At 38.5% G+C, this 17,138-nt stretch overlaps 3 protein-coding genes across 5 annotated transcripts; 2 read left to right on the top strand and 1 right to left on the bottom strand.

Annotated features, from left to right (window-relative positions):
• Positions 1 to 271: 271 nt before the first annotated feature.
• cdip1 (cell death-inducing p53 target 1) lies at positions 272 to 3,860 on the bottom strand. 2 transcript variants are annotated; one of them, XM_068335864.1, is made up of 5 exons: positions 3,783 to 3,860; positions 2,350 to 2,485; positions 1,694 to 1,846; positions 1,163 to 1,439; positions 272 to 608 (listed from the first exon to the last, which is right to left on the bottom strand). In XM_068335864.1, the coding sequence occupies exons 2-5, from the start codon at positions 2,423 to 2,425 to the stop codon at positions 497 to 499; spliced, it is 618 nt and encodes a 205-aa protein (XP_068191965.1). In that variant the 5' UTR covers positions 2,426 to 2,485; positions 3,783 to 3,860; the 3' UTR covers positions 272 to 496. The 2 variants fall into 2 exon arrangements, with proteins under 2 accessions (XP_068191965.1, XP_068191964.1); XM_068335863.1 differs by having other exon boundaries at positions 3,699 to 3,860.
• Positions 3,861 to 5,388: 1,528 nt separating this feature from the next.
• Positions 5,389 to 12,920, top strand: mgrn1b (mahogunin, ring finger 1b). Of its 2 annotated transcripts, XM_068336328.1 has the most exons (17): positions 5,389 to 5,732; positions 6,507 to 6,625; positions 6,705 to 6,793; positions 6,906 to 7,052; positions 7,515 to 7,632; positions 7,815 to 7,881; positions 8,060 to 8,103; positions 8,202 to 8,249; positions 8,687 to 8,755; positions 8,849 to 9,008; positions 9,132 to 9,241; positions 9,458 to 9,672; positions 9,887 to 9,998; positions 10,382 to 10,427; positions 10,536 to 10,646; positions 10,973 to 11,016; positions 11,233 to 11,371. In XM_068336328.1, exons 1-16 carry the CDS (start codon positions 5,645 to 5,647, stop codon positions 11,011 to 11,013), a joined length of 1,584 nt encoding a protein of 527 aa, XP_068192429.1. In that variant the 5' UTR covers positions 5,389 to 5,644; the 3' UTR covers positions 11,014 to 11,016; positions 11,233 to 11,371. The 2 variants fall into 2 exon arrangements, with proteins under 2 accessions (XP_068192429.1, XP_068192428.1); XM_068336327.1 differs by lacking the exon at positions 10,973 to 11,016 and having other exon boundaries at positions 11,233 to 12,920.
• A 2,563-nt stretch (positions 12,921 to 15,483) lies between these two features.
• On the top strand, positions 15,484 to 16,986 carry aanat2 (arylalkylamine N-acetyltransferase 2). The gene is made up of 3 exons (XM_068336974.1): positions 15,484 to 15,640; positions 15,933 to 16,087; positions 16,207 to 16,986. The coding sequence occupies exons 1-3, from the start codon at positions 15,484 to 15,486 to the stop codon at positions 16,510 to 16,512; spliced, it is 618 nt and encodes a 205-aa protein (XP_068193075.1). The 3' UTR covers positions 16,513 to 16,986.
• The last annotated feature ends 152 nt before the right edge of the window (positions 16,987 to 17,138 follow it).

The raw sequence follows: 17,138 nt of genomic DNA on the forward strand, positions 1-17,138 counted from the left end.
GTAAAATGAAAAAAAATCCTAATGCAGCATGTTTGAATTCAGTACAGTTGATTCTCACGATTCACAGATGACTTCAAACCATCTGAACATGTTTCTCTGCCTGGAGCCTCTGTTTCCATTAACATGTAACATCACAAACATTTTCTCCAGGTTTGCATACATGTTCCGATGTGGCCTGATCATGTCTCAGTGGATGTTTTCAGTGACCTACATGTTTATACTCATTGTAATTAAATATATATATATATATATATATATATATATATATATATATATATATAAATATATGTGTGTGTATGTCTGTGTGTGTGTGTGTGTGTGTGTGTATTTATATATATATATATATAAAAAATGTGATGTGAACTCATGAGAAAGAAAACTGCCCTTAAGAGGGCTGCACAACACTATGCAAAAAGATAGTAGGGGAAAACCTCCGACTACCAGCAGGAGATGTGACTTTACACATGTGTACGGTATATCGAAAATGTGTCGGTGGTTAGCATATTCGCTTGTATGTGTAAATGTAGCCCTTACAATAAGGGCAGGTGTGTGTCACATCCTTGAGGTCATCAATCAGACAGGGAATCAAGCAGCAGCCGAGATCACACCTGGAAACAGACAAAATGTCACAATTCAATGACTTGCGCACCACTGTGAGTGTCAAAAAATGTTTACTTTCATAATAAATTTTGCTAAAGAAGTTAAAAATTTTCTAAATGCACTACATGTCATTCTCATAACTTCATCCTAGCAACATAGAACACAAACACTATCACCCTAGTTTGAAGATGGTCACCCACGATTAGTGTCACCAATGCAGCATTTGACCAAATACGGTCACAATCTTTTCTTGCTTTCCTGAATTAGGTTGATAGACAATAACAAGAGAACTTATTCTTGTACAACATTAAAATGTCATGGCAAAGTTGACATGCAGTTTTCTAATACTAATTACACAGTGACCTCTGACCACCAATTTATAATCAGTACACCCAAGTGGATGTAAATATTCATTCCAAGATCTAATTGAATATTTTGAAGAAATTCCTGAGAGACCCAAAAATAACAGAACCGACAACCAAAAAATAGGGGAAAGAGAACTTCGTTTTCTCAGGCATCGTACTGCAATAAGCATCAAATATCTGACCTGTGAGCTACTCACCCTACAAAGACGCAGAAGAGGCAGAAGAGGGTGTTCATGAGCCCGACGTGATGGGAGATGCGGGTGACGATTGCCTGCTGACAGTGCGGACACACAGTCTGAACCGGCGAGGTCTGGAACATTTCCCCCTGCAGTACAGTTACAGTAGTGGCTGCTCCTGGAGGGGCAAGGACAGTTGCCGTGTGACCCCCCATGTGGACAAAGTGGCTGGGACCGGGACCCATCTGTCCTGGAATCGGGTGAGGAAAGTGACCGGGCGGAGGAGGGTAAGGGCCACCTGTAGAGGAGAAAATGACCCATCATACATATGTTTACACGACTTTATGTCCAGAATTTTTGACACTGTCCCTTGGCAAGGGAGAAAAAAAAACATTTCACCATCAAAAAAAATAGATAAAATATGTTGCGTAGTGTAAATAATGAAATTGTTTGCTAAAGTATCAGCCTCAACATGTTCATGTAGTATGCAGTTGTCGATTTATCTTTGTTTAATTGTGTTCATGATGTTTTCAGTGCAGACGTCTGCCATACCTGGAGGTGGATGAGACATTGGCATGGGCATTGGCATGGGCATCGGCCCTTCTCCAGGGACATGTGGGGGAAGGAAGCCAGGTTGTGGAGCCTCATAGGGTGGAGGACCATATTCCGGAGGCAAAGGATGTCCCTGCGGAGGGGCAGTTCTTACTGTTAAACACATAAAAAAGAGAAAATTATATTTGATGCAGGTTCCAGTCAGAGTCAACAACTACAATTCAAGGATGGACTTTTAATCCACATGATATTATCTTCTGTTCAGTTAAATTGTTAATTTGTGTAAAGTTTCAAACACGTGTTTTTTGATGCCTTTCACAACTTTCTCCATTTTTTTTCAGACCTGACCTAATAGGTTTCAAAAATGAAGTTTTCATGTTCTGCTCTGACTGAGATTTTGTTTATTCATTGCTGTAATGTTAGTAAAGACTTGTTTCAGTGATGACATTGTTCAAAAGCATTGAGCTAACCAGATAGCTTTGATACCTATCTGGTTACATTGCACAAAAGATGGTAACAGTTATGGAAAATACATCACTCCACCCTACAAAAATCTGTCAACATATGGGAAACACTCATCAGGTGATGTAAAGAGGCATTAATACTGTGTGTGCTTAGTGACATTCCATACAATACTGCAAGTTCAGATTAATTACCAGGTTGTCCATTCTTCTCCACCATAAGAGGAGCAGTGGGACCCCCGGGGTACGGAGGAGGAGGGTCACTGGACATACTGGCCGGATGTCTGTTTGGGGAAAGGAGTTGGACACAGCTACCCCCTGGACTTTTATTCTGTGAACATAAAAAAGACACATTTTCAGTGCCTTGCCTCATTGTTAATGTGTAATGTTCAACGGCAATAACAGAAAAAGGGGTCAGTGTACTTTGTGTATCTGCTGATGTCACTGTGCACATCTCTTCATTTGTTATATAATGCATGTTACATCGGAATTTTCAACAAATTCACGAAATACTATTGAAATATATTTGTAAACTGCATAAAATATGGCTGAAAATTATGTTCACGGAAGCAAGTGTTTTTTTTACAGACAAAAGACAGAGGCTCTCTGATCCAAGGCCCCCGCATTCACACCTACACACTCAAGTATTTTATGCATACCGTAAGTGTACACCAGGTCAGCTACAGAAGGCCTGTGTACAATCGGAGACCCTGGAATAAAACTTCATGAAATTCATGAGATTCTACTAGAGCGCGTTTTATAATTTTAATGAATGGTAATTACAGTAATATAGAATATAACTTGAATGACTGCGGTTCTGTCCACTCAACAGAACTATGTATGATCTATGTTAATAAAGGCAAGCAGCAGAGGTAGGCAAAAACACAAAAATCAAATGTTACTGCAAGTAATCACTGTCCTAATTGTGGTTGTTGTTGCAAACAAATAAATAAATAAAAAACCCTCAATAAACGCTTGTGCTTCTCATCTCTCCTAGCGCTATGTGGTGTTTTTTTTTTTTTAATTCCTTCCCCAGATAATCCAGCTCAAAGCTACTTGTACAACTAACCACAAATAACTTGGTTATGTAATGGCAGCTAGCAGAGACCGGCCCCGGTGTTATTTACATTTACAAGTGTATCTAGTGTATCTTATTTACATTTACACGTGTATCTAGTGCGAACATCTCAGATTAACAACACCCTTTGTTGACATGGTGGCTGTAGCAGGGAACACTGGACTTTACGTCAACAGTGTTGGCTAATTGGCAGGTCACAAATAATTCCCATAGCTGGCTTAGATGTGTTGAGAAACGACTGTCAGCGAGTGTTTTTTTTATTTTATTTTATTTTATTTTATTTTATTTTACCTCGTTTCGATTAGATAACTAAGAATAAAACGGTGACTTTATTATCTAACTAACAGCAATAGAGACATAATAACAATATATTTTGCTAACGTTAGCTGTCATTAGCAAGATAGCTAGCTAACTAGCGTCGTCATTCAATATAATAAAAACCTCAAAGTGAAGCTAATGTCCATACCTTGCGAATGAATGTTCTAAGTTTTAAACATATAATAACACTATTGAATCCGGATCCTTCTGGCTGTCACTGTATGAAAATCACCTCGATGTTGGGAGAGATGCAGACTGACGGCGCTGCAACAGAAGCTACTGGACGTTGGACCCGACCGTCCTGATGGGAGTCAATATCCGCTGAGACGGGATTTACGCCCGACGTCACGATGTTTTATAGCTCAAAAAGAAAAGGACGTGTGATTATTATGACGTTACACGGTTCGGTCCATTGAAAAAAAAAAAAAATATTGCGTGAAATATATTTGCTCTTAATGTGCTTTTTATTTCATCTTCTTATCTGCAACAGTTGCGAAGATCTTTGGTGAGCATACATACGAACGAACAAACACTGACAATTACAATACATCTCCGCTTTGAAGCAGGATGTAATAATAATACCTGTATTTGTCTAAAGAAATTTTACTTTTACTGACAGTCTGTTTCACTAATAAAACTTTAACATGGGAGATTGCGGTTAGGTTGAGTATATCGCTAACACGGGCTGTGACTGCCCTCCGATGGTCGTAACGCGCAACTGCAGCATCGCACACGAATTTGTCGCCAACATTACGCTTAAAAGAAGACCAAAGAGGAGGTTTATGGATGTAGAGAAAGAGGACACGAAGGTAGTTGGTGTGAGAGAAGAGGATGCAGAAGACAGGGTTAGATGGAGGCAACTGATTCGTTATGGCGACCCCTGACGGGAAAAGCCGAATATACAGTATATTATAATATATCTTTCATCCACATATTATCCTCCTCATCTTCCTCTCTCTGGCCCCCTGGGTCCCCACCAAATTACCCTGTGAACCATTATTGCCATGACACGTGCTATGTGTGTCTGGTCGTCACAGGGTAGTTCTCTGCGAGAAGAACTACTCTGTGGTAAACTTCACAGTGCTCTCAAATCTCGGCTTGAAGATTTGTTTCTTGTGAACATGCTTCCCACATCAACCGTGTATTGTCCAGAAAAAATACTTCCAACCACTTCGAACTACTGTATTTTAACAGACTCTTCAGTCACAATAGTTATAGTACGGTATAATGTTAAATCGTATTTTTTGTTTATAATTGTCTATTTTTGTCGTATTTAATTTTGAAAACTACACCCGGAAGCACATTAAGTACTTTATATAGCTTGATTATTTATTGTCTTGTAGTTATTCGTTTTCACCAGTAGAGGGCAGATTTTAGTAGCGCTTCAATTAGCTGACCGAGCAAAGTTCTAATGGTGTTTCTTATTGTGCTTAAAAATATCAGTCAGGTTCTCTTGGGAGCTGTTTGTCGTCCTCCAAGACTTACGTTGTTGGATTAAGTCGTTATCACTACGTTACACTCGCAACACGCTTATACGCGATTGCTACCGTTAAGAAACGACTGAACTGATTAATTTTTATTGTTTAGTGGTTTGATTTATTTTATTGTTTCTTTTTTTCTTTTTTTGATAGTGGTTCAAAGGAAATGAGGAAAATCTTTCCAACAATTATGGTCGTGTTGCAATTCTGGCGATATTGCAGGCATTATTAATTTTCTTCTCTAAAATTAATAAAAGTAAGGGATACCATTGGGTTGACTCTCTCTCTGACCTCTGTCCGGGGCGGGCCCGTCACATACTGCGCATGCCCAGAATTTCTGGAAACACTTGGAGACAGCCAATCATCTGTCTGCAACATTAGCTCAGGTCTGACCAAACAGCAGTCCTTTAAGCTAGCGTACTGTGTGTACAGTAACATTTACAGGCTAGCCACGGATAACCAACCGTAAAAATGTCATATTAAGCGTTTATATCTGGTTGTTGTAACTTTGGACGTTAGCTTCCGCTACAGGGCAGAGCTAATCGGAGCTGCTGAAGCGCTGTTAGCCTCCTGCTAACTGTAACACTAGTTCACGTCGGCGATCCAACAGAAGAAGATGGGGTCTATCCTCAGCCGCAGAATCGCTGGTGTTGAAGATATCGACATCCAGGCTAACTCTGCGTATCGATTTCCACCTAAATCTGGTAATTATCTCTCACCGGTATCTGTTGACTGAATTGGGCTAACCCGTAAACATTTGTTATCCAGCAAGAGACGCCTAGCACGCATTTGCTAGCTTCAGTCAACCATAGATTACATTTGATTTTCTTTTCGTTAATTATCGACATCATCATATAATAGATGTCGTTGCATAATCAATAATCGTAAAGGACTGCTACCGATAGGTTACACTCATTCTGTGTCATATATACTGTATATATACTGTAGATAAGTGTTCGACGTCGCGCTAACATTTCTACCGATCATAACAATAACGTGAGTTGGGGAATCCGTTCAATTTAAGCTGTTTTTTTTTGCACGCATATAATCTGAACAATAATCAGAGAATGTATAAATGGTGCTGTCTCTACATTATTAGATAATGACGGTATGGACAGACATGAGATCCTCAAGTCATTTCTGTATTTCATAGTATTTACATGTGAGCACGTTTATGGGGACATGTTTGGTCTTGGGTCTTGATGTAAAACAGTGGCATGGTTTTGTGAGAATTACTGATGCACCTCAAATTTGGGTTGTTTTTACCTCATTTCAACATCTAAACTAATAAACTTGGAATAAATGCAAAACAGAAAAGAAAAAGAAGAAGAGCGTAAAATAAAATTGGATGTTTAAATTTTGACGTTCTCCTGAAATTATTTCATCATTAAACATAAGGCCAATCGTATTCTTGTCATGGCAAAGCAACTGATTTATTGCTTAGTTCGTTGCTTATATTTGTTTGTTTTAATGCTCAGGGAATTATTTTGCGAGCCACTTCTTCATGGGAGGAGAGAAATTTGACACACCGCACCCCGAGGGGTACCTTTTTGGGGAAAACATGGACCTGAATTTTCTTGGAAATAGGCCAGTGCAGGTCAGTACAGATATATTTTCCACTGCTTTAAATCCAATGTGATGCACCGTTTTTCACACTATTGTTTTTATTTGAGTAGTTTCCGTATGTGACGCCTGCACCCCATGAGCCTGTCAAAACCTTGAGGAGTCTAGTTAACATCAGAAAGGACTCTCTTCGTTTGGTCAGGTAAAGCTAGCTTGGCAATATTGTAACATTAAGCCCAGTTAAAGTAAAGAACTGTTTTTGATAAATAGCGTTTCTACTCTTCATACTGAGTTTATCAAAATTTTTGTTGTAGGTATAAAGATGACTCTGACCCGCTGGTGGAGGATGGTGCAAAGCCAAAGGTTCAATACGGTGTGGAGTTCACCTTTGATGCTGATGCACGAGTGGCCATCACCCTCTACTGCCAAGCTTTTGAAGAGTTCTCCAATGGGATGGCAGTGTAAGAATTTAATCCTTTAAATTAAACAATAGTAGTAATGAATAATGTAGTTAATATTATAAAATGTTGTGCTTACTGTACGTGAACTAGGCAAAAACAGACACTTGCATAGCAACACAGGTGCTATGAGATCACCTCAGGGAAATGTGGTCTCTGTTTACTTAGAACTGAGGAGGTAGTGGTGTGAAGGAATAGAAGTAGGTGATAGAATTTTATGTCAGCTGATGTGATTTAAGCTTTCTTTCAAAAACCCAAATCCTAATAAATGCTACTGCTTATAAAAAAAAGTGTTTATGGATCAATTTTAAAATTAATTTGCTCAAACCATGTCTTTTTCTATGCGAATGAGAGGAATACAAACCAAACGACTCAAGCAGCAGGCATGGGGAAAAAAAACCCTAAAGGATTTTGGGAAACAGGAAAGCAAGTCTCTCATCTGACACCCCCCCCCCCCATGTACAGGTACAGCCCAAAGACTCCGTCGCTGGCCTCTGAAACTGTTCATTACAAGCGTGGGGTGAGCCAGCAGTTCTCCATGCCAGCTTTCAAAATAGATTTCAGCGAGTGGAAAGAGGAAGACGTAAGTGTCCGCAGCAGTTGGCTGACACATCCAACGTGTATCACACGTCATAAATACAGATGGTCTCTACGGGTGTGTGTTTGTGTTTGTAAATAAGGTCTTGCACATTTATTGTATGTTTCCTGTGTATGTTCTCTGTTGTTGTGTGCTAGTGAAGGATTAATGTGTCTTTGTCTTTAAAGCTCAACTTTGACCTTGACCGAGGAGTGTTTCCCATGGTGATTCAGGCTGTGGTTGATGAAGGGGATGGTAGGTTAACAGTCACTGAGACTTGCTGCACAAAAGACACAAAAATGAAATAGATAATATGCTAAGGTAAAAAAATAGTTCAAATGTTATGAGGAATTGGAGAATATTTCCATTTTGACATATAAACATAAATTTAAATTTGTTTCAACGTTGACCAGTGTACTGTTTCCTTTTCAAGATTGCCTTGGACATGCTCACGTACTTCTGGCAGCCTTTGAGAGAGTATGTATATCAAATCATTTATCAAAATAACATTAAATGGTTTCAGTCTTTAACAGGTTTTTATAAGCTTAATAATTTTTTGTTTCTTTTACCTGCAGCATGTCGATGGCAGTTTCTCCGTCAAACCTCTGAAGCAGAAACAGATTGTAAGTTCTTATTACAAAATGTTTTTCTAAAATTTAATTGGAAATAATTTACATTTAAAGTGAAATGTCATAAATTCTCTCTCACTCTGACTCAATCACCTTGCTGATAATCACCACAAATCCAAATCATCACAGAGTAAAATGCATACTGTGCTTGCAAGATGTTTACATCTGGTAATAATTAGATCTCCAACGTAAGGTTAGATCACAAGGACCTTAAATGAATTTCAGTTTGTACTGTAATTGTAAATACTCACAAGTTAAATATAACAAATCAGATTTACAGCTGCTTTCAGCTTTTTCTATACTTAAAAAAATAAAAGAGGATGAAACAAGACATGCTTGAAATTTGTCTTGGAATCTCTTGTGGAACTTGACGTGTTTGTTGACTTTTATTGCTCAATCAGGAAGTTGAAATTCTTACTCAATCTCTGTAGGTGGACCGTGTGAGCTACCTCCTACAGGAGATCTACGGGATTGAGAACAAAAACAACCAAGAAACCAAGGTGCAGTGGAAATATTACCGCATGCATGAATCACCATTCTGCAAAATCGTAATGAATGCTTTCATTGTGTTGTTTTTTCTTGTCTTTTTCCAGCCATCGGATGATGAAAACAGCGACAACAGCAATGAGTGTGTTGTGTGTCTGTCTGACCTGCGAGATACACTCATCCTACCTTGCAGGCATCTGTGTCTCTGCAACTCCTGTGCAGACACTCTGCGTTACCAGGCTAACAACTGTCCAATCTGCAGGCTGCGTGAGTTGTGTGACAATATTTTACGACGTTCTGCTTTTTATTGGGTTATACTAGTTGAAGGTTATTCAACATTTGACATATTAAATTATCATGTTTTAACTGAACCTGTGTTCCTTCTATCAGCCTTCAGAGCGTTGCTGCAGATCAGAGCTGTCAGAAAAAAGCCCGGTGCACTTTCCCCAGTGTCCTTCAGCCCAGTTTTGGCTCAGACTATGGACCATGACGAACACTCGGTATGTCTCATGCACGTCTGTGTTACCAGCTAAAGTATGCTGAAATTGGCAAAGATATAAAGCAACACTAAGGAGAAATTGCATAAATTAAGGCTACATAACATCTTAATTTTCATCTTTGTAATATTTTTCGCTACCACAAAGATAGATCTTCCTTAAATGATGTTGATAAAATTTGCATTGACCCTACAGTTGCCTGACTCGTTCTCTTTGCAGAGCACAGACTCAGTTCCTCCTGGCTTTGAACCCATCTCACTGTTGGAGGCACTGAATGGACTTCGCTCAGTGTCTCCTGCCATCCCATCAGCTCCACTCTATGATGAAATCAACTTCTCTGGTGGTCTGGGAGGCGACGGCCGACAGCTGAGTTCCCCTGAGCATTTAAGTGATGGAAGTCTGCAGAAAGGCAAAGTCAGCAAATCTCCTGACAGGTAATCTGATTAGTGTGAAAAAGATGTGCGTGTACATGTACACAAATATTATTGTATGTCATCGGGTTAGCACAGAAACAAGATCAGATGACGAGTCAAAAACCGCTTTGTATTGTTTATGCATGTTGCATTTTTGTTGTCCACAGTAAAATAACAACAACAAAAAAAGATGATAATTGTTATAACACCAGTTTAACTTTCTTGTACCCACTAGCACCCTCAGATCTCCTTCCTCTCCTATCCAAGAGGAAGATGAGGAGAAGCTTTCTGAGATGTCTGATGCCCAACCACACACCATGCTGTCCAGCAGCCCAGCCCCCACAGACGTAAGCTGCCGTCTCACCTCTGAACATTTAAAGCAGGGGTGCTCAATCAGTCGATTGCAATTGAACGATCGATCCCTAATGTAGTTCTGGTCGATTGCAACGGTAGTTTAGGTGATCGCATGACATTAAAAAAAAGTCGATGTCTTGAATTTAGGTCACCGTGCATGAACAAACAGCGGCACTAGGCCCGGCACCGCGCATGTGGAGGACTTTTTTTCACTATGACATTTTGGTCATTTTTTCATGCAGTTATGCAAGGTACAACATTTATACATAGATGTTTTGCTTTTTTGTAGTAGTTAGATCATTTTGAGCACCCCTGATTTAAAAGTGTAACACTGCAGCAAACAAAGACTTTAACTGGTTCCTTTACCTTCTTTCAGGCCACAGCAACAGAGGATGTGGCCGAATCCCTGTCCCCGGATGATGGTGAGTTTGTTGTTTGCTCCTCAGCCGAACCGTTCATTAATGATATGACACTGATCGATATGTGCTGTCAGAGAGAAATTGATTCATTGACTGTTATTCACATGGCAGACCCAGAGGACAGGATGCATTCTGGGGGAGACATTCTGCACGACTGCAGCAGTGAACACAGCAGCTTGACCAAAACAGAAAGTGACCCCCCAGGGGATTTGTCTCTACCAGGTGAGTCTCCTGGCAGCAATAAAGTAGAAGTAACTGTCTGCAAAAAAATTAATAGGACCTTCCTAATAAGAAGGAAACAAATGTTTATGTGCAAATGTTTTATTGCTAAATGTCTCCATACTTAAGAGGTAGACATTTCCTGATTCTTACTTATCTTCTTTCTGGCTAATAAATCTGTTGTCCTCTAACATTTCTCTTTGTTAATCTGAGACTCAAGACTGATTTCCTGCTTGAAGCATCTAACCAGGATGCTTTTGTAGTTCTCTGTTTCCTAACACTTCTATTTCCTGCGGTTCTGTCCCTTCGTGCCACCTCACTGTGGTCAGCTTTAGGTCCTGATGCCTGCTCTATTGGTATGGAGGAATAACTGGTATGTAGGCTTTCCTCTAAATTCTGCTTCTCTGGGGCTTAGCGCTTACTGTCAATTAATTTCCATTTATCAATTTCGCAGCTAGAAAAACTAAACAATTCAACAGGTAATAAAAAAGTGGATTTCCTGTGATAAGGCCGTTTTAGTACATCAAAAATGATCACTGTTTCCATAGACTGACTGGAAAATGCACTGATGTTGCTCTTTCCTCACCAGGTTCTTCAGAGTCGACAGAAAGCCTGAAAAGTCAGAGCACAAACTGCTCCAGCCAGCCTCTCCTGTCTCCCTCAAGCAGCCTTCACATGGAGGATGAACACCTCAACCCCTGACTCTCATCCAACCTTTTCTCTCCCGTCTAATGGAACACATTTTGCTTTTTAAAGATCATTCGATTTATCTATACCTTTTACACTCTAGTCCATTCCTCTACAGTTGCAATCAGAACTAACAGCGGCCCTGAAAGGACGCCTGTCAGGATCATGCATTAAGGACTCAGTTTATTCCATCAGTGTCTCTGACATTGGGGGGGGGACGACGACAATTTATTCCTGCAAAGAAACGTCACTATATGACTGATATTTTAAAAAAAAAAAAAGTCTCATTATTCTGGCATTGAAAACATTTCATTAACTGTAAGATGGTTCGTCTTGTGTCCCAGTGAGAGTTTTGATTTAGTAATGTGGAGATTTTTTTACTGCCTGTCATGGTGGTGCTTTTAAGCACACTTATTTTAAATTAACTACCAACAGCTTGATGATAAATTCAGAAGAATTCATAAATTCATTGTATAATTAACTATAGTACAATATTCATCATTAGACATTAACTTGTTTTCCAGTAAGGTTAAGTTTGGCTATGAGCTCACATTTGAAAATATGTGTGTGTTCTTTTGAAGTGATTTTGCACACTGAATTCTTCATAATCCATTCTTTATAACATGGAACTATGGTGAGATTAGTTTAAACCGTATGCAGTCTTAAATATTTACATGTCACTTTTTTTTATTCCACACTATGTGATCTATCTATGTATTATAATAGAATCTTGCGTAGTTTCTTATAAAATTATATACTTGCATATTATGTATGAAAAAATAACAGTGAAGTAAAAGAACTCCATTCAGTTAAGGTGCACGTTATTATATTGTTAAGAGCTACAGATTCACATCCTAAACAGCTGAACACAAAAATAGTTAAAGCCTCCAACAAGCATAGACGCTCCAGCTACATGTGCTGACTCGGTATGCACAGTTATTGTGCTTGTTGTACATTTCTGTACAGACTTTGTGGCTACGCTAAAATTCTGCATATGTGATATAACAAAAAAGAGGAGTTGTGTTTCTGTGGCCGCAACGCATTTATTTACCATTGTCATTTATGTTTAGCGCCATATAGATATATGTGCCTTGAATTGATATGGCTGCTTGCTTGTTGCATTGGACATGAGATTTATTTAAATGCTACAATATACTGTACAAGCTTTCAGCCCACAGGCAAGACTTCTGATGGTGAAACACACCTTTTTTTTTCTATCGCATACTATACACTACCAGAAAACATTTCTTCTCGTTGCAAAATGTAAATATATAAATATATGTCCTTATGTAATTTTTATTGGAAGGATTACATCCAATGCAATAAATGCAAACATTGCTTTTTACTAATTGGGATAGATTTTGCATGTTAATTTGTTGAGGCTTTTAAGAAACATGGTTATTTTTGTGTTTCCACATCATCCTGTGTCATTTCAACTTGACTCTGTGCCTTCCTTTTGCTGTTCTGACCACTATTGACCTGGTATCCAGGATAAATCCACAGAAGGGGGGTTTGTGGCTCTGTAAAATCAATAACCGCCTGTCCTCATGTGTGTAGCAGCATGTGTGTAACAATAAAGAACAAAGAGTAATTCAACTGCTTGTCTTTTTCTGGTCCATCAAAATATTTACTCTTTTTGCATTGAAATGCAACGATTCACTTACTCATTCCTCATTTTCTTGAATATGAGACTGTCATGATCATCTCATCTTCAAAAAGATGAATAAAGTGCACTGATAGTTATGTAAATTTTTTTGTAGTGATTATGCGCTCAGAGATTAACAGGGCGTTACTTATAATTTAGAGGTTAATTTAATTTAAATGGATTGTTAATCCTTGAAGATGTGCAGTTCAATCTTCTAGTCGGATGTGTGGTTAGCTTGCCAAATAGCTATGCATAATAGCTAAACACATCCTAAAGGGAAATATATCTGTTATATAACTGAAGAGAGACAAAATGTTTTCAAGAAACTTTCTTAAAGTCCAGTGGATTGATTTAAACAGCTTTGGATAACCATGACCTGGATAACTGAGAATCTACACGGCCATCTTAAAATGATTGCGTATTTCTATTTCACAATGCTGTTAAATGTTTTTTATTCATCAGAATAAGTTGAAAAACTTTTTTATGAAATTTTATTATGATAAATTTTGAAACACAGGCTAACAGTGTGCTGGTTTTGTGTTTTTAAAATAAGCCTGGCAAATATAATTTACATGGGATTGTGATATCTGCAATATCTGTAATAACTAATATCATTTATTAATATAATAATTTCCCTATATTGTCATATTAATTGATTTATAGATATCTCTTGGTTTCATAGTATTATGTCTCATATTTGAACAAGTCCATACTTACTTTTATTTTGAAACTGTGAAAACTCTTGGATTTCCAAAATAATGATGCTCCTCTGTTGGTCAGTTGTTGCTCACTGGGAAGTTTAATGAGGACTTGGTCACGTGGTCACACTGAATCCTTGAGGTTGTCTGTAAAAACATAATACACTGTGAAATATGTGTTCAAGTGTTGGTGGGAACACACACGCTGTAAATCAGATTAAGATTTATGACACGAAGAAAGGGATTGTTACTAAATTAAGTTTTATACTGTATATGCATAAAAAGTTAGTCGGCCTCAACAGTCTCAAAAGCCAGAGAAAACCTACTTTAAATTTAATAGCTGGATAATAGTAATCCATCTGTGATTCTCAAAAGTCACCTTTATCATTTACTAGGCTGCTTAAAGAGGTTTCGAGGAATTTTTAGTCACAGCCCTGACAGATCAAGAGATACTGTGAGAAAATCTGTTTCAATGCATGAATACTGTATTTTTGTTTCTGACTTCTGTTTTTTATTTGTGATTGTCCAGTTGCCCAGTAAGATTTCCCACTCATCACTGTAGTGAAAGCTAGAAGAAAGTAGTGAGGTGAAACAATAAACCTTCAAACGATGCCATTTGGGTTTGATCTCGTGAGGCTACATTTATAAGGATATATTTTTACAATTTGAGTGCTAAGCCTCAAGCCAAGTGATTGCGATGTGAAGATTAGAGCACTGAAAAACAGGCCAGCTTGTTTACTGAAAAAAGAAAAACTGGGACAGCAGGCGGAAGAAAAAATATGAAGTGGAAATAAAACGAGAAAGTTCTGTAGTCAAATGGATTCACACTATGTCCCGTTTTAGAGTGTTTCCTACTATTTAAAAAGGCACTAATGGAATCTAAATGATGGAAAATAAATAAGATCCAACATTTTGTAAATAAATAACCAAGTATCTACTTTCAATTATTAGACATTTCTACAATACTGAAATCAGAAACACATTGTCTATTGGATAGGAGTTTAAAGTGTATACAAATACATTAAACATCAAGGACTGGCCTGTGTATTGACAGTCAAAAAAAGTCTGTGTAAACAGGTTTACCCCAGGGCTGTAAAAACAAGTGCTCTCATTTAATTAGAATGTGCTAAACCTCTTTGAAGCATGAAATCCCCCTTCATTCTGTAAAGTTACATGAATCCACATGAGCCTATCACGCCACCTAGTCAGACCTGGTCTCGTTCATCCCCGACCTCAAAATAGCATAAGCCCAAGTGTACTGGAATCACATGTGCTAAGATACACAGACAGTGTGAACACTAATCCTAATTTGTTTTTAATCTAGATATTCACAGCATAAATATCTAAATGAAAGTGTCAACACACCTATGCTATCAACATGCAAAACTGAGGTTAGCCGTACTTATTATACTTTTTATTTGCACTATACAAATATACACTCACATAATTATGTTTCTGAAGTAGGATGCTTTTTTAAAAAAGTATATATTTAAAAACTAAGCCAAGAACAAATGCCTGTCATTTGAAAGCAGGGGATTTAGAGATAGGTGCACAGACAGCTATTCTTTGAGACGATCACCCTCTAGTATGAGATCAGAGAGGAAGAGGTGGAGGAGGAGAGACCTGAAGGTCAGTACCTTGGCGACTGGAGCTGCACGGCAGTCAGGGCAACCCAAGAATACAGAAAGTATCGCTGTCAGGACTTGACTTACTTTGGCTGCATCACTGATATTATTAATATAAAAGTATTATTTCAAAAGTGCTGGCAGAGAAGACTATTTTTCAGAACTTCTTGTATCATCGAGGCATCATGACACAGCAGGTCATCGGTTCACCGTTCCTCAAGCCATTCTTTTTGAAGACGCCGGTCAGTCCTCTACGACAGAGACGACACACGCTTCCAGCCAGCGAGTTCAGGAACCTCACACCACAGGATGCAATCAGTGTGTTTGAGATTGAGAGGGAAGGTAAGCTGTGGGGTTTTTTGCTGATAATTGGCCAAATTCTTAAACATCAGATGCTATGCAGTTAAACCTTAAATGTTATTTAACACCATTTGATCAAGAAAGAAAGGAATAGACAACATTTTCATTTTGTTTCAGATTGTATAAATGTACATCTAAAATATTGTATTTTGGTGTTTAACATTTACCATAAATGAAGTTTTCTTTCATTGCATATATTTTTCATCCTACATTAGTTCTCTCAGGAGAAGACACTGTCAGAACTGGGGTTTTTTGTTTTTTTTTACCCATACAGCATTTGTCTCTGTGTCTGGAGAGTGTCCACTTACCCTGAATGAGGTGCTAAACTTCCTGGGTCAGTGTCCTGAGCTGTCGTTGGGTTGGTTTGAGGAAGGGCAGCTGGTAGCCTTTATCATCGGCTCAGGCTGGGGCAACGAGAGGCTTTCACAGGTGTGAAAAGACGGTGTACAAGTAAAACCATTGTTTTCCATGTTAATCACAAGTTTGTCAGACTTTCCTTGGCTTGATTAATGTACTCTTAATCATGTAATATATTTTTATTTCTAAAGGAAGCAATGACCCAGCACATCCCAGACACCCCCACTGTGCACATCCACGTGCTGTCGGTGCACCGCCACTGTCGGCAACAAGGCAAAGGCTCCATCCTGTTGTGGCGCTACCTGCAGTACCTGCGCTGCATGCCAGGACTTCGCCGAGCCCTGCTGATTTGCGAGGACTTCCTAGTGCCCTTCTATCTCAAGGCGGGCTTCAAGGAGAAAGGGCCATCAGCCATCTCCATATCCAACATGCACTTCCAAGAAATGGAGTACATGCTCGCAGGTCAAGCATACGCAAGGCGGAACAGTGGTTGTTAGGCCATCATCACCTACCCTAAACGTCTTCAACTTACAGCTAACATGGACTCCAAACAGAAATGATCAACAAAACATAGCTGGCAGACGGACAGATAAAGGCATGGAGCAAGCATGTGCCAGCAGTCTGGGTTAGATATTGGTTAAAAAAAAAAAAAAAAAGGTCCTACTTGACCTCCTACTGTCAGCACTTCACTGTATCCAACCAAAACGAAGAATGAAGACTGCATGAGGGCAGAGACCACAAGGGGGTCCATACAAGATCATTTGACTTATCAGACATCAAATTATATTTAATAATTCAGCTTTGACTGTGTAATCTTGATGTTGTTTTTTGCATTCATGTATTAGTTTCCATCAATTTGTCAGATTATTCAAAGTACATTGTAGTGAAATTGAGATTATTGATTTATTTGAAATGTTTTAAATCTATGTAAAATATTTATATTTTAGATGTATAATATTTAAAGCCCTACACATGGTGTAAATACTGTTCTATTTTGGTAAATTTAACATGAACTGAACTTAGTTATTAATGTAAATGTGAGTTCTTTAACGCTGTGAATATTAACTGCAGTGACAATAAAACTATTTCTATTGAAAAATTGCAGCAGAAATTTCTTCATTGC

This window comes from Antennarius striatus, chromosome 16 (genome assembly GCF_040054535.1).
Source record: "Antennarius striatus isolate MH-2024 chromosome 16, ASM4005453v1, whole genome shotgun sequence".
NCBI classification, from domain to species: domain Eukaryota; kingdom Metazoa; phylum Chordata; class Actinopteri; order Lophiiformes; family Antennariidae; genus Antennarius; species Antennarius striatus.

Excerpts from the sequence above, each read along its gene's own strand:
- cdip1 (XM_068335864.1), bottom strand. The coding sequence starts at position 2,425 with ATGTCCAGTGACCCTCCTCCTCCGTACCCCGGGGGTCCCACTGCTCCT. Across the intron at positions 1,440-1,693 it reads AATGTCTCATCCACCTCCAG|GTGGCCCTTACCCTCCTCCG; the intron begins GTATGGCAGACG and ends TCTCCTCTACAG. Across the intron at positions 609-1,162 it reads CTCTTCTGCGTCTTTGTAGG|GTGTGATCTCGGCTGCTGCT; the intron begins GTGAGTAGCTCA and ends GTCTGTTTCCAG.
- mgrn1b (XM_068336327.1), top strand. The coding sequence starts at position 5,645 with ATGGGGTCTATCCTCAGCCGCAGAATCGCTGGTGTTGAAGATATCGAC. Across the intron at positions 5,733-6,506 it reads TCGATTTCCACCTAAATCTG|GGAATTATTTTGCGAGCCAC; the intron begins GTAATTATCTCT and ends TTTAATGCTCAG. Across the intron at positions 8,104-8,201 it reads TTCTGGCAGCCTTTGAGAGA|CATGTCGATGGCAGTTTCTC; the intron begins GTATGTATATCA and ends TTTTACCTGCAG.
- aanat2 (XM_068336974.1), top strand. The coding sequence starts at position 15,484 with ATGACACAGCAGGTCATCGGTTCACCGTTCCTCAAGCCATTCTTTTTG. Across the intron at positions 15,641-15,932 it reads GTTTGAGATTGAGAGGGAAG|CATTTGTCTCTGTGTCTGGA; the intron begins GTAAGCTGTGGG and ends TTACCCATACAG. Across the intron at positions 16,088-16,206 it reads GCAACGAGAGGCTTTCACAG|GAAGCAATGACCCAGCACAT; the intron begins GTGTGAAAAGAC and ends TTATTTCTAAAG.